Here is a 15,781-nt window from a genome sequence, read left to right as displayed (position 1 = left end):
AATCGGATGAATTTGAAAAATCGTGGGGTATATTGCCAAAAATTTTTTGCCAAACGATCGTTTTGACAGAGTATAAGGTCTGCCTACTATAAGTGATCTCATCCCTACAGAATGAAGCAATTTATTCACCATTTTTACCACTGAGTAAGTTGGTAAAAAAAAATTAATTGTTAAAAAAACATTTTCGCCGACGGGATAAAAATTGAAATCTGTAGAAATACGTTTTCCAGTGCAACGTTAACGAGAATCAGAAAATTTGGAAAAACTGGTGGGGTGGCCCCTGAATTTCCTACCTTCACACTAAATTTTTGAGGGAATAAATTTTTGACAAAGTTCTAACTATCGTTGTTAAATCACTTTTTGTGTGACATAATCTTTGCGACTTTGCGCCGTGTTCAATTACAACGATTCCGTGATCGCTATTTTAAAAATCGTCAAGCTTAAGGATGGCGTTCGATCATACAATTTTTGTTTCAAAGAAAATGCTGAGCCGATCGAGTACTCTCGAAATGATCGAAATTTCCGTTCCTTCATTCCAGTAAAATTCAAAACTTGTGAAACTTCAAAAAGGTTTTTTTCGAAGCGCAGTTTTTCGAAGTACTGCGCGAGCTCGCATTCAACAAGCTTCGCGGGAATGGTTCTCGTTCCGCCATTTGAAAATATTCTCCAATCATAATTTTTTGTCGTACAGTCAAATAGATGCTGAAAAACTTCCCCTTATATCGTGATACAACCACCTTTAAAAATAAAAATCATTTTTCGAAACCGTTCCAGTGGCTTCAGCCCTTAAACGACCGCTCGATCAACTTTATTTGTATGACTTGAGAATGTTCTTAATTAATCTCAAAGTTTTAAAAATAACCTTATTACATTTTTCTCAAAAATCAAAATCCCCGAGGATCACAAATTTTTTTCCAGTAAATTAACTCACTGAGATTCTATTTGCAATTTTGTTAATACTCGTTATTGATAGAGAAATATTTTTATTTTTGCCATTTCACACTGTTTTTTCAAATCACTTTTCCCTCTTCTCTTTTACTGTCTTCGCAGGAGCACAAATATTTTCTTAAAATTAGAACGCAGAAAAATAAATGGGCACACATGTTTCAAAGAAAAAACCAGAAAAAAACGCTGTAAAATAAGGGAAACGAAAATAGTAATTACTGTGGAAATTTATTGTTTTATCTATATAAATTTTTCTTCCACGTACGAAGAGTTTAAATTCGTGTACGACCGATAACAAAATTTCGGCACGTTATCAAAGAGTGAAACTATTGTTCACGCAAAAACCTTTTTTTTCACTTCCGCAAATTAGTTTTTCAACAACTTGAAAGTAATTCGTGTAAGCATAACGAAAATTTTTCGCCCAAAGGAGGGATAACGAAATGAAAAAATTTCTAAGAGAGCAAAAAATACACTGACCTCCTCTGCGATTGACTGACGCACGAGTTGGTGTTACCGGAATCGGAGATCTTTCCATTGTCGTTCGATGAGCCCTTCATGATGTTGCGCAAAAATTCTATCGTGCCGATCTCACTTTCTTTGAATATTGATTTTTCATCAATTCGCCATTTCGCTTCGCCTCGATATTTGCTGCAATTACTTTTTCGCACTATTTCCGCTCGGCACGGTTCGATCACCGAGTCGAGAGGAGCCGTTGAGCCGGAATAAAAAATTGCTAACGAGATGACGAAAAATTTACTCAATTTTACCAAAGTACTAAAATTAAATAAATAATAATATCCGCGTTGAGGATAAAAAATAAATAAATAGTCGTCTATTGCGAAATGTTAATTCACTGACGTTCAGGTGTCAAGAAATAAATGTTCAAATTGACCGAATAATACGATCGCCTAAGAGCGATACGTCCAGTCTCATCGAAGTTCGTTTCGATAATGATTATTATCAAACGGGAATCCGGAGTATACGCTCTCCAGCCACTGCGACACGCAATCACTTGTGCACGTGGTTCGCGACCCCCCACTACCCGGCACTTCGCTGCTTCATGTAATCCATGTCGATTACACTTCTCCTTCGCATTTATATTTAGGAAAACACCGGACACGGACAACAACAAAAGCGATGAAAATAGGAACGAGTTTATCATTATTAAACTATTGCGTTGAACAAATGTTACGACGACAACATAAGATTCACATGCATTGTTTTTCGATCAAATATGTTACGAAGTATCGCGTTATCTTGGTATTGTGAAAACAGCTAAAAAGAAGTATAAATACTTTATTGCAAAAGTTATTCAGTTGAAGGGAACTTTGCACAAGTTTATGAGTTGAAAATTCATCGATTCTTGGACTTTACGTTTTTCAAATTGTTACATTCATTCAAGTGACCGAAAAAATTCAAAAACAGCGAATACAACTAGAAATAAAAAACGACAGGGATGGGTTTACGGTCTGGTGAATTTGAAACGACCTTGGGCGAGGACAAAATAACGCTTGGGACCGCCTAGCCATGCACTGGCTCGTGAAGGGCATTATTAGGAAAGCGCGGCTGTGGGCAACACTCTGGAGGGATCTGCAGAAACAGCGAAGTGACGAAAAAAGTAGGGTCAAAGCGATCGGTTAGACAGACAAAAACAGACACGAAAGGGTGTGACGCAGGTACAGAAAAAATAGAAATTCCTATTTCCATAGTTATTCGGCGAACAATATTAACAAATCATTGGCTTCTCGACTTTTCTTCTGGCCGAGATATTTTTGGAGTTTTTTTTCAATCGAGCCATCTCGTCGGAAAAATAATCTTGAATCTGAATGTTTCTTCACATAGCCTGTAGATTTCGAGTTATGGTATTGAATGTATCAATTTTCGTGATAATTACAAGAACGAGTCCTGAACGAAAATCGAAAAAATTTCAGTGTACGTTATACAGGCTCATAGAATTTTCAATTTTCTTCATGTTTTTTCTAACCTTTAGGTTTTTATTTCGTACTAGTCTTCCAAATTCCTTCTTTACTCGGTAAAATTTGACTGCGGAATATAATTGCATGGGACTATATAAAAATTAAATTGAAGTTGATTTTTATTGGTAATTAGCGGCCCGATTACAAGGTCAGAAGGAGTTAAAAAATCTGTCGCGTCGACAACGACGTTCAGAGTGCAAAAAAAATTGAAAAACACTTCGTCTACAGGTTTTTTATGCTCGTTTCAAGAAATTTTCGAAATTAGTATATTTATTAATCTGATAATAATAAAATTCGAGACATAAAAAAGACTTTCCAAGCCAAAAAAACATTGATCAAGTGTAAGAATAGAAAAGCATTTTAAACGTGTAAATAAACTTGATCAGTATTGTGTAATACAGTATAAAATATTTACTCTCTGTTTCATAAATGCGTTACAACCGTCTTCGTGGTATGTATTTATATAATATTTATTCATATAGAACCGAACAAATATAGAAATGATCGATGTGGCAGAATCCATCAGGCCGTTAAATTCAACGGGATGGTAATGATATCACAGTCTTCAGGTACTCCGTTGTGTATACTTTTCTTCATCCCGGGTCACCCTGAAAACGAAAGGAAAAAAATTCGTGAGGTTTTTGCGATTTTTCACGATATGAAAAAATGTAAAATTTTTGTGAATAACTAACTTATTCGTACTCCTACCAATTGCGTTAACTAAAAAATTTATAAAGAGAACATTCGACCACAGATGCTCGTCACAGTGAAGTGCAGACCAGGGAACAGAAACAGTCAAGTTAATATATTTATTGTACTTTTTTTCAAGTAATATCCCATCTAAAGATCTAACAAAAAAGTGTTTTGCACTTTTTGACTGGGAGCTCGATATTCTGGACTTCAATTTTTTGATAAAGAGTATCTGTGGTTATTTTTTTATGTATTCCTTTCAGGAAGTGTTGACAAAGGGGATTTGAAAGAATTGGAAGGAAGGTCACAAATCGTTTCACTTTCTTTATCTGCTCGAAATTTCACTCAGGGACAAGTTCAACTATAACTTTAAATATTTCATGAAAATTGGCATAAAAAATATCTAACAGCTGTTCATTTCAGGATCTCATTAGATTTGAATTAATAAATGAATTTTCAAGATTCTGAAAAAACGATCCATTTGGATGAGTTGCGAATAAAGTAAAAATAGATCAAGTGAAAAATACACAAGAAATTTCTCAAACGTTATTTTAGTTGCTCTCTGAATTGATTTTTGAACTTTCGTACTCGATGCACGCTTCAATGCGTGACTTCGAATTAAGCCCATCGAAAAATGAGCCAAAAATTTGGTTTAAACGCCATACCACGTCTATTCGACTATCAGCTCAGTCCTGATCGTTTGTTTTCACAGAATCGACAATTACCTCCACGACATCGATTTTTCTTTTCCAAAAGTTATAGCCCAAATTTCCATTTGATTGTATCATTGCACAGTTAAGTAACGAACAAAATGAGAAAATGAAAGAAAGTGACGATTTCCCTCTCACTCGCAAGAGTGAAATGATAAATTCAGTAGAGAAACAGCGAAATTTATCCTTAAAATTCTATCAAGTTCTGATACGCTCACTTGCTATTTTATTTACAAATTCTCCAATACGCTTCCCTGAAAGGAATACTCTGCAGTACTGTAAATCCTGAATATATAAATATATATAAATATATAATGATGAAAAGAGTATACGAGAGTGAGAGTCAGTGATTTTTGCGTACAGCGTGTGTATTTGATTCATTCAGGCCACGGTCTGTTACAGTCACCGAGCATAAATGCTGCGTTACAGTCATAAGGTCGAGCGCACATCTTGATTGGTGTACACACTCAGGTGATCATTTGTTCGCGTAGTGACGACTCTATTCCTTTTTGTTTTTATTTATTTGTTATCAATCCTTCTCATGTCAGAGATTTCGAGGCACAAGATTTTCGCAAATTTTTTTGTTATGAGATGGACGTTATTGTTTTACGTGTTTATGATTGGTTCTTTTTTCATTTGATGCAACGTCTAAGCCCTGTTCAATAATTAATACACGCACATGTATTGCGAATGTACGATTCTTACTACCTGATATTCACAGGAACTTGCAATCTATACTCGTTATATTATGCCGCAAACATTCTCATATTCGAGATCTATTTCGTACATGTAGTCACGCCCAAATACCGTTTTCGTACGCTAAAGCCGCTCATTCCCATGTTTTTTGTTTGTTTTATGGCTGAGAAGAAAGAAAAACTTAAGATTTTAATGTTTTAGAAACATGTCGGGAAAATCGTGGTTTTATACAAACTATGAGATCTTTATTTTGTTCTGTTTTCCTAAATTTTTATGAAGCGGATGTGATGAGAGTGCTGATCGATGCTCAACGTCTTATTACGTTTCGTTGTGCTGATCAATTGATGTTTTTTTCCGATCTTTCATTTTAATTTTTAACATATCTATATATATATATATATATATATATATATATATAAGTATCATAAAGTGATGTAAAGAACATGGAAATATTTTTTTCCAATTTTGCACGAGGGGATTTGGTGAAAAAAAAAATCATTTTCCCCAGTTACTTGAAAAACCAATCGTTCTAAGGCTGCAACCCTTTTCTCATAATTTTGATTTTTAAAGTGATATTAATATGACACTTTCTGGTCGCACATTTTGAATTTTTGAATATTGATTATTTCTTCATCCAAAATCTTTGTCATCGACATGACGGTAATGAAATAATTTCCGGGACGGTTTGCTTCGCATTTTTCACATGATTCGAAGCATTTTCAAGTGAACAACGTTTAAAAATCTTTGCTGATTCGTGACGACCGATTTTCATTTGTATCTCGATGATCTTTTACCCAATTTGTATAAAAAATTTAAAGACCCCGAGTCTTAGAATGATTACTTATCCAAAATGACTTCAAGCAGAATTTATTTAAAATAATATATACATGTCTCAACCTGTCAATTTTTTTCAAAAACCCGATTGCCAAAAAATGACTTTTTCATTAATTCCAACACCCCGCTGCGCTGTAGAGAAAAGATATCGATTTATCTTGCATCATTTCAAAATATATATCAGGGTGACGTGTACTTCCACTTGCGGCCTGCAAATTTTACGTTAACTATGCAATAACGCAGAGGGAAACAGATTTCGTTGCGATTACAGATTGTTGGACAATCGTCGCTCATCTATTTTCTACGACAGTAGTGACATCGATTCGAAACAAACAACTATCGCACTAATGACGAATTTTTCAAAATTGTCCTTCCTACAATTTTCATGCGTACTATAATTCGCTCGTGTCGAACTAGTCACGCGGTAAAAATTCTCCGAAACAAAATAAATGGAACGAAAGAAAAAGGCAAATGTAATTTTAGGGGCACACTCCGTAAAGAAGAGTTCTTTATATTTGAGTATATATGGAAAAACATAGAACTTGGGATTTCAAGTATTCAAATTTCAAACAGACTCGTTTATTCGAACTCCTTTTTTTTTACTTTTTTTTTTTTCATTTCAGATTTTTATGTACAAATTTGAGAGACTTTTAAATTGTTTTTATTTCTTGACCTATCGAAATATTTTCAGCGAGATCTGGTCATTAAAAACATTCCCTATCCCCTGTCTCCCCGTTGCTAGTAGTAACGATGTTGAAAATTTAAAATTTATCATTGGATTCCTTGCATTTTAAATAGTTTCGTAATTAAAATTCATTGCTCAGCTCCTCCCTCAGTGATTCGACCGCTACACCCGCCTGAGGTTAAATACTTTTTCTATTATCTTTTCCTCAGTACAAATTCGAAGTATGAATTTATCAATCGATGTATCTCGATTGCCTTAGAAATTCTAAGGCACGATTTTTACCTAAAAGCCTGTGCGAACAGGATTTACTGTTTCATATGTTAAGTGTTTTCTATGCATATTCGTGTATATGAATGTAATGTTAATCGACATCGATTCAGTATGATGTACTTTTGCCAGTCTATTGTGAAAAATGTCGTATTACTTTCGTTTCCCTTTTTTCGTTGTTCGCAGAGCGAAGAAATAATATTGAACTCGGTAAGAAGCCTCGCTGAAGACGAACGCACACAGCCTGTAACATTCAGTACAAAAATATAGATCTTTCGTACGCATCTCTTTTTTTCCGTATTGTTACTTTTCTTTTGAAATCGTTGCTTCTTTTCGAGCTCCCTTTAGCAAACTTATGAAAATACTCCCATACCCAACTTTTCTTTCGCATAGTTTCATGTTATTCTGTATCTCGTTTCGTTTGTTTTTGTTTACTTTTGCTTTTCGCTCACAGTCCAAATTCGTAACGTCTCATTTAAGCGGTTTTTGTTTCAGTTGTACCATTGTTGTAATATTGTGAATAGAAGCTGTGATCGCTCTTCGCACAGGCCTATCTCAAACGATTACCGAACGAAATGTATGAGTCGAAATATGCGCCCATGTACGTGTAACGATGATAAGTAAAGAATGCTGTAATGTAACGTTAAAGTTTCAGTTAAGTTGAGGTTTCGCGAGGGTAAACGATATAGAGGGTATGTTTTGTTTTGTTTCTTTTTTTAAGTAGGTAGTTGGAGTAGTTTATCCTCGGTTGCAGGCCAACGATGTGGTCAAGTGAGTCTTAAAATTCGTCTCAATTGTTGCGTGCGTCCAGCTTGTGTGTACCAGTCAGTCTCTGTGAAGACAAATAGAAAGATTACATTTTTTCTCTCCTTCCCCCAATGAACTCGGTACTCGGTAATGATACTTTTTGGCTATCTCGTCGAGAATCTCTTTTTTTTTGTTATTGTCCCGGTATGATTCCAAAATGTGTAAAATACGTATCTTTCATTTATTTCTTTTTTTTCATCCATTTTTTTCGTTTTGCTTTTCTGTTTGTGACAGTTGTGAGTGGCTTACTTACGAGACACACGGGACAGGACTAATTCTCGTCTTCGTCCATTTTAAAACGTTTTCGTCGATCGTCACCGACGTTTCTTTCCTCAGCCTCCAATACCTTTAATCGCGAACCGTAAATCTCCTGTCCATGAAGTAGCTGCAAAAACGCATATTCGCTTAATTACAACAAATCCTCTCTCATTAAAAATCTGCATACATTTGGGAGCTGCCCTAACAGTCGTACACATTTTTTCAGTTATTTCTCCTACTCTTCCTATTGGCTAAAAAAAAAAAAATCTTCAATCGATGATCTCAAGATAAAAACTTCACATGAAATGGCTCCTCGCCAAATCCTACGCAAACTTCGTATGGAAGTCGAAACGAGAAAGAGTCATGTCTGTTGCGTCATCAATTGCTCAACTTATTATAGATGCAGACGCGATGAGAGACGAAAAAATTCACCCATACTTTCCATTTAATTCTCCGTTCAATCCATTCCGTAATATGAATCTTCGAAATATTTTATCTTTCGTATAAAAGATCATTTTTATTGAAATTTCTTTTAAAACACGCCCACGTTTTTGGGACTTCTTTATCAAGACTCAATTGTTAAACCAACGACGAAACGAAAATCGCACAAAGTAGAATCACTTTAAATTTTTTGTACGAAAAATTTGAATAGAAGTAAACCGGTTTTTTAAACGGGAAATAGTAAATACCGTAACGTTCGAAATATGAATGCTGAAAATCCGTGAAATCAGTATACTCCACAATGACCATTACTGAGAAACGATATTGAGCAATCGCTGCAAAGTCGATTTAGCATTAATAAATTTATAAATTTAAACGTACTCGTGTGTCTATACTGAAAATACCTCGATTGCTTTGTTGGCGCTTTCGGCGTTGGCATATTTAGCATATCCGCAATTTTTTCCTGGTAGCATATAAACGTCAATTAGATTACCAAATCTACAAAAAGCATCCTTCATTGCATAGATCGGTGGTACGGGAGGCCCGCAAACGATAAAACATCGTTTCTCGACGTCGGCGTCTATGCTCGCCATCGGTTGAACAGGGGGCAATTTAACGGTCATTGTCTGCTCCAAACCTGAACAACCAGTTGTCGAAAAAACGTGAAAGGTTAAATAGTCGTCGAGGCAGTTTTTTTCATTATTATTTTTTGCGATTATCTATACTACGTTTGCTCTGTATGCATCTTAAACTGGTTGGAAATAAAATTTTCCCTTTTTCGTTTATCTCGTCAATTTATATATTCGAACACAAGACATTTTTTTACTCTTTGAAACTCGCATGAATACCGGTTACGAGAATTCTAAAATACTTTTTGAAAATCATGCAAAATTTTTTACTGCTAAATCGTTATTGAAATGATATGGAAACCGTCTGAACATTTTTTTATACACGGATGTATTAACTATTTTCCTTCAAGACGTAAAAAATATTGAAGATCAAAGCCAGCCTAAAAAACTACATTTGTACACTCGGTCGAGGAACGCGTATACTCGTATCTGCATCATAAACCCGTGAAATATCAAAGGTCAGCGAGTTTTAAAGGATCGGAGTACTTCGAATGAATCTTAAAACAAACAACTATAGCAACCAAAAATGTAAAAGCCAACTTAACATAAATGTAAAAATAGCAAACCTTTCGAATGATTTATAGTATAAATAAACAATAGTTCGTACAGATTCTCAGAAAACAATTGAGAATCCAGTAAAGAATAAAGCTGAATTCACGTTTCACGGAAACGAGGGTTAGCATTCGTAATGAAAAGAAAAAAGAAAGAAAAAAAATTCAAGCTCGGCGGCGCCAACTCTAAGATTCGTGACCGGACTCGAGAAATTTCTTGACTTACCAAAACAAAGAATAAAGCTTACTCACTTGGTGCCGTTAGTCCAGCGGCCTGAATCAAGGATGTGGCTTGAGCAATTGTTTCCGCCAGATGAGCCAGATCCGTTCTCGCACTGTTGATTCCCGTAACGCTAGTGTTGAACGGTTTGACCGTTGTTTTTTGTTGAGTGACACCAGTCAAGTCCGGCTTGACAATCATTCTGTGACCCGGTGGGTACTCAAAACCGTGAAATTTTTCACGCGCATAAGCGGCAGCGTTTGCGTTCGAATAAACTACGGTTGCTTGTCCACGTGGCATCATTCTATATCTAACATCGGTTTTCAAATGACAATAATCCATACCGGGCACTATGTCGAATAATTTCCACAATTGATCCTGATTCAATGCCGGATGCGCGATCACTTGCAGCCGCGTATAACCCTCGGAATTTGGATAATTCGTGGCAATCTCGAGGCTTATACTGCTCTTGCCGAAATTGGTATTTCCGAAGTTAGTACTCAGATTCTCGTAAGGGACCGACAAACCGTTGCTGTATTTCGTTTCTGTGTGCTCCGGTTTTGGCTTCTTAGGCTCGGCGAATACAGCTTTGTACTTTCTATCACACTCTTCAAATGCTTTCGCTGCGCTCGATACTTTACGAAATTTAACGTAACCGAAACCCTTTGATTCATTTGTGTTACGATCCTTCACCACCGTCGCATATTCTATTGCACCAAATTTAGAAAATTCCTGCTGCAATTCTCCGTCGGTCATTGACTTTGGCAATACACAGAATAAACGTACCCATCTCTCTTCCTCGTTTGTTTCACGCACCGAACCTTGATCCCGGCTGGAACCAATGTTTTTTTTTCACAACTCATTTCCATTGGTCAAGTTCATTTTTTGTCTAAAACTCCAAGATTTTCAATCTTTCGCTCTATCATTGTTGTTCGTTTGATGGAAAATTTCTAGGCTTTTATCAATATTTTGACCATTCTTTTGGCAAACGTACTAAATAACACTCAATTCTTTTGACGCAAAGTTAACAAAGGCTGGTTTCAACAACGACGAATCTATGAAAGAATAATTCAAGCATTCGTCGCTTTAAAAAAATCTAATAATTATTTTCTGGTATTCACATTCTAGACGGTTCTTTTGATATGTTTTTCCTTCGGTCTTTTCTCAAAATGCACCATCATTGATAGCACATTACAATAAAGAATGAAATTGATTTACATGTTTTTACATATTGTAGTTTTATATATCCATGATTGATATTATGAAATAAACATTGTTTCCAATGAATAACTTTAACTGATGGCAAATACTCACTTTGAGGCTATCATAACTTTGATTGGTCTACCAACTGAACCGAGCATTTTTCCATTCATCTCTTCCAGTGCAAAAGCAGCCTCTGATGTTTTGGAAAATTTAATGTAAGTAACTCCTGTAAAGACAAGAATAATAATGAATTCAAAAATGTTCAACAAACAAATTGTTCCTGTAATCCGTCATGATTTTTTATCCGACTGTTCAATCCGGGGTACATGATGAAGGATTTAAATAATAGTTTTGTAATAATATTTCATTCAATCGTCAATACAGAATAGAGAGCTAAGTGTCAATTAAACAGTTGAAATCATTTGAGAAAACAAATTAAGAGCATTTGAAATTTAGACAATACGTTTTAGTAAAATCAAATTAGAAATATTTAAAGGGAAAAAAAAAGTAAACGCGCACTAATCGGAGGAATCGAAAGACGTAATCGCACCGCAAAATTCCGTGCCGTTTCAACTAATTAATATATATGTATAGATAAAGAAAGTATGGAAAAAAATGTTACGTTCGAAGAATTCGAACGTTGTAATTCGAACGGTAAGAAAAAAAAATAATCGATCATTGATGAAAAAAGGTCCATTGAGGGGAGAAAGGATAAGAAGGAAAGCAGCTATAGACTAAAGGATGTGAGAGAAAGAGAAAGACTTACCTTTATTTTCGCCTGTATTACGATCTTTGACGACCCATATATCCTCGATTTTTCCAAATTTCTCGAAAGCTTTTCTGAGATCATCCTCGTCTAAACTTTTGTGACAAATAACAAATAAACGCGAGTTCGGAGGATCGTCGTTCTTTGATCGTGGATCGTGGATCGACGGGGAATAGTACGTATCTCGTTCTCTGTGATCAGCCATTTTGCAAATGAATAGGGTGATACTGGAAACGAGAGGACAGCGTAGCCGGCTCTAGCACACACACGAGAGATATTCGTCGTACGTACGACGATTCGTAAAGAAAAGCCGACAGCCGACGAACGACAGTACCGTCGCGATCGAGCGAGGTCGCCACTTACCAATCAACGAAACGAAATATTATTTTTGTTTTTTTCTCGTTCTTTTTGGAGTAGCAATTCTTTATCGAAATGAAAAAAATGATGTTCACACCGTTCAAAACATGAGAGAAAAACACAAATTTATCGAAATAAAATTCTTCAATTAAAATGACATTATTTTACAAGATCTGTTTACAAAATTTTACTCGAAAACGGAGTGTACCAATGTTTTCCTATTGGATAGAAATAAGTATGAGAAATATGTCAACATTTTTTTTTCCCTCAACATGACGTATGTCAATTTTCTTATAAATACCAACAACCATCTTTCCCTTTTTCATCAAATTTTTGTCACGCTATGTGACAAAGAGGAATGGGAAAAAGAGGATTTTCCACCGAACAGGCTTCTTCCAAAACTGAAATGACCCGTTTTTTAGTCCGCGTATAACAGTGAGACACAGGGTCAAATCCGTTAAACAGTTGTTTATATATAGATCCTTGTACAAAATATACATTATAATAATAATTTACATCTTTTGTCTTTTATAATCTTTTATAATTCTGCATAAGTAATAATTTTAAATAGTATGTAAAATTTTACAACCCTCTTATTGAACAATATCGACAACAACAAAAGTTATTGTATTTAACAAAAAAAATGTAAAAATATTTGTGTTACGTTAATTGTTGTGCATTATTGTCACAGTCGCAAAGTTATACTCATAAATTTTTCACTCATCCCCATTAATTTGAACATTGGATAATTCGACGACGAAAGCAAAAATTCTTTCGAAAAATTCAATTAAATGCTAGTCCCCAATGATAGACAAACTATTACGCATCATAAGTCGAAGCTGAAACGTTCCCACCTCTTCCGGTCCAATTGGTGTGAACGAATTTTCCTTCCTGTCCAAGAAGCTCGTAAGTATGAGCGCCAAAGTAATCTCTCTGTGCTTGGAGTAAGTTGGCTGGTAAACGAGCAGTACGAAAACCGTCGTAGAAAGCGAGAGCGGTCGACAGTGCCGGTGTGGGAATTCCAATTGTAACCGCAGTTGATACGACTGTTCTCGCACTGCTTTGACAATCCTTCATTGCCTTGGCGAAAAATTCGTCCAACAATAAATTCGATAGTTTCGGATTTTTGTCGAAAGCTTGCTTAATGTTCCCGAGAAAAACACTAAAATAAATGAAAGAAATAACAACATTAGAAATTTGTACATTGGATTTGCAGCATTTTTCCGTTCTTCTATGAGAACGATTTTTCCTTTTATTCATTTTTTGTCCAAAATCCGCAATCACTTTGATAAATTGTATTTGAATTTCAGATGGTATATACTCATCAAATGATTGTTTGATAACCCATTTGCAATCCACCATTTGCGAGAAAAAAATTAAACTTTTTAAAGGTTCAACACAGCCTCAATGCACGAAAAATGTTATTATTGTTTCTCATGAATTATTTGAAAACCGTTTTAGTAATGTATTCGTAGATATAACTCTCAAAGATTATTAACAAAAAATGATTCCAAGAAACGGAAAATGAACAGTGAACCTAGAAATTAATTTAAACATGATATACAGCCGCATGGTATCGAGGCCAGGGTCATTGCAGTGATTACAAGTCCAATTATTTTTCACTTTATAGCTCACGGGCAACGCACGATAAATATTAGTAAAAAAGCTTGGCGAGGGCTAACAAATTTTTTCTCAAGGACGTTGAAATTTCCTTGTAATTAAGTAATGAAAATTTTTTAATCGTTCTGAAAAGTAAGTTGCAGTTTTAAGCCTCAGATGTATGATTCGATGAAGAAATATCAAACGGCTCTTAAGAGCAGAAGGTGAGAATATTGAAATGGCCGGATGTATGAACGTTGAAACAACAAAACATAAGAAGGTCAAAAGCGCACTGTTGGAACGTGGAATGAAGAATTCTTCACCAGTATTGCAACGGTACGAATTACAAAATTATTTTCTCCAAAAAAAAGATGTTACCTTCTGATAATGCATCCGCCTCGCCACATGAGAGCGATTCCACCATAATTCAAATTCCAATTGTGGATTTTGGCAGCCTCCCGAAGCAGCATAAATCCCTGAGCGTACGAAATAATTTTTGAGGCGTAAAGAGCTTTTCTCAAATGTTCGAGAAATTGTTTTTTATCGCCTTTGTAAGTTTCATTGGGTCCAGCGAGTACTTTACTGGCTTCGATACGTTCACTTTGCAGAGCTGAGAGACACCTCGCGAATACAGATTCGCCAATTAGAGTGACCGGTACACCGTAGTCGAGGGCTGATATCGCAGTCCATTTTCCGGTACCTTTTTGACCAGCTGTATCACGAATCCTCTCTAATAAATGGCCTTTAGAATCTTTGTACTTAAGAATGTCTCGAGTTATTTCAATGAGGAATGAGTCAAGCTCCCCCTTGTTCCATTCGTCGAAAACATTACTCATTTCATCAGGACTCAAAGCCAAACCGTCTCTCATTATGTGATAAGCCTCGCACGTCAACTGCATATCACCGTACTCAATACCGTTATGCACCATTTTAACAAAGTGACCAGCACCTGTTTCACCGACCCAATCACAACAAGGTTCCCCACCTGCTTTTGCGCATATTGCCTGAAATATTGGCTTTATGTGGGGCCAAGCTTTTGGATTTCCGCCAGGCATCAAAGATGGCCCATACCTTGCGCCTTCTTCGCCACCGCTCACTCCACTACCCACAAAGAGGATTCCTTTTTTTTCAAGCTCCTCACACCGTCTTTGAGTGTCCTGATACTCGGAATTACCACCATCAATTATGATATCTCCCGGAGACAAAAGTGGCACCAACTTTTCGATGAAAGCATCTACTGCTGAGCCCGCTATAAAAAATGGATTGAATTTCTTTAATATTTATCTTGTGATTCATGTACCATCAGCATTGTACCTCAAACGCTTGTTACTAGGAATTTTGTATTTTGAGACCGTAATCAATCAAGTAGCAATATAACTACCGTAGAGTTACAATAAACAAAGTCTCGCTCACCTTTGACCAACATCATGACCCTCTTTGGTGTTTTCAGTTTACTGACCATTTCCTCAAGGCTGTAAGCTCCGACAACTTTGGTTCCCTTGGCTTCGTTATCCAAGAAAGCTTTGACTTTGTCAGTTGTACGATTGTAAGCACAAACAACAAAACCATGATCGTTCATGTTGAGAATTAAATTCTGACCCATCACAGCCAAGCCAATGAGAGCAATATCAGCCACTCTGGTGAAGATCAAAGATTTCGGAAAATTCGAAAAATTTTGCATTACGATATCGCATCCTAATATTGAAGGTCATAACGGTCTAAACGATAACGTGGCAACGAAGCAAGCGCTTTCGTTTTCACACTAATCACGGAGTTATTTGGCTCAAAAAATAACTACATCATCGATTTTATCTCAATGCTGATTTTCACATTCATCAATCAACGGAATGACTCGACAAATAGAGAAAAATAATAAGCGGTGATTGATTCGATATTTTTTGAAGCTTTTGCATTTCATAAATCGAGACATTTATTTCGACTTACGGTTTACTCATGATGACGATATTAAACGAAAAAGCAAGCGAATATTCCGTCGATTCGAGGAAATAACAAGTAGAGTCGACAACAAGTAGTTGCGAGCAAAGTACTGGAATTGTTAAAGAATTTGACGATAGTGAGGGACGCTGATGAGCGAACGAGAGGATTGTACACACTGTCAGCCGACCTTCTATGAACCAATCGCGTCG

At 36.0% G+C, this 15,781-nt stretch overlaps 3 protein-coding genes across 14 annotated transcripts in view; all 3 read right to left on the bottom strand.

The window, feature by feature from the left end:
• per (period) overlaps positions 1 to 1,881 on the bottom strand; it is a 35,845-nt gene extending 33,964 nt beyond the window's left edge. For all 5 annotated transcript variants that reach the window (XR_006262801.1, XR_006262800.1, XM_043433264.1 and 2 more), the window contains exon 1: positions 1,423 to 1,881. Coding sequence is in view for 3 of the 5 variants with exons in the window: in XM_043433264.1 (XP_043289199.1) it covers positions 1,423 to 1,502 (80 nt within the window). In the remaining 2 variants the exon portion in view is untranslated. The remainder of the gene's footprint in view (positions 1 to 1,422) is intronic.
• A 1,141-nt stretch (positions 1,882 to 3,022) lies between these two features.
• On the bottom strand, positions 3,023 to 11,963 carry LOC122418933 (RNA-binding protein 45). 8 transcript variants are annotated; one of them, XM_043433093.1, is made up of 8 exons: positions 11,679 to 11,962; positions 11,024 to 11,138; positions 9,742 to 10,541; positions 8,714 to 8,955; positions 7,864 to 7,995; positions 7,239 to 7,635; positions 4,683 to 7,047; positions 3,023 to 3,529 (listed from the first exon to the last, which is right to left on the bottom strand). In XM_043433093.1, the coding sequence occupies exons 1-5, from the start codon at positions 11,881 to 11,883 to the stop codon at positions 7,882 to 7,884; spliced, it is 1,476 nt and encodes a 491-aa protein (XP_043289028.1). In that variant the 5' UTR covers positions 11,884 to 11,962; the 3' UTR covers positions 3,023 to 3,529; positions 4,683 to 7,047; positions 7,239 to 7,635; positions 7,864 to 7,881. The 8 variants fall into 8 exon arrangements, with proteins under 8 accessions (XP_043289028.1, XP_043289029.1, XP_043289031.1 ...); XM_043433094.1 differs by having other exon boundaries at positions 6,961 to 7,047; XM_043433096.1 differs by lacking the exon at positions 7,239 to 7,635 and having other exon boundaries at positions 11,679 to 11,963.
• A 525-nt stretch (positions 11,964 to 12,488) lies between these two features.
• On the bottom strand, positions 12,489 to 15,765 carry Pgd (phosphogluconate dehydrogenase). The gene is made up of 4 exons (XM_043433099.1): positions 15,579 to 15,765; positions 15,048 to 15,271; positions 14,013 to 14,883; positions 12,489 to 13,197 (listed from the first exon to the last, which is right to left on the bottom strand). Exons 1-4 carry the CDS (start codon positions 15,587 to 15,589, stop codon positions 12,855 to 12,857), a joined length of 1,449 nt encoding a protein of 482 aa, XP_043289034.1. The 5' UTR covers positions 15,590 to 15,765; the 3' UTR covers positions 12,489 to 12,854.
• Positions 15,766 to 15,781: the final 16 nt, after the last annotated feature.

Source organism: Venturia canescens, chromosome 1 (assembly GCF_019457755.1).
Source record: "Venturia canescens isolate UGA chromosome 1, ASM1945775v1, whole genome shotgun sequence".
NCBI lineage: Eukaryota > Metazoa > Arthropoda > Insecta > Hymenoptera > Ichneumonidae > Venturia > Venturia canescens.
The sequence above is the reverse complement of the archived record's forward strand: the minus strand, read 5'-3'. Positions and strand labels throughout refer to the sequence as shown.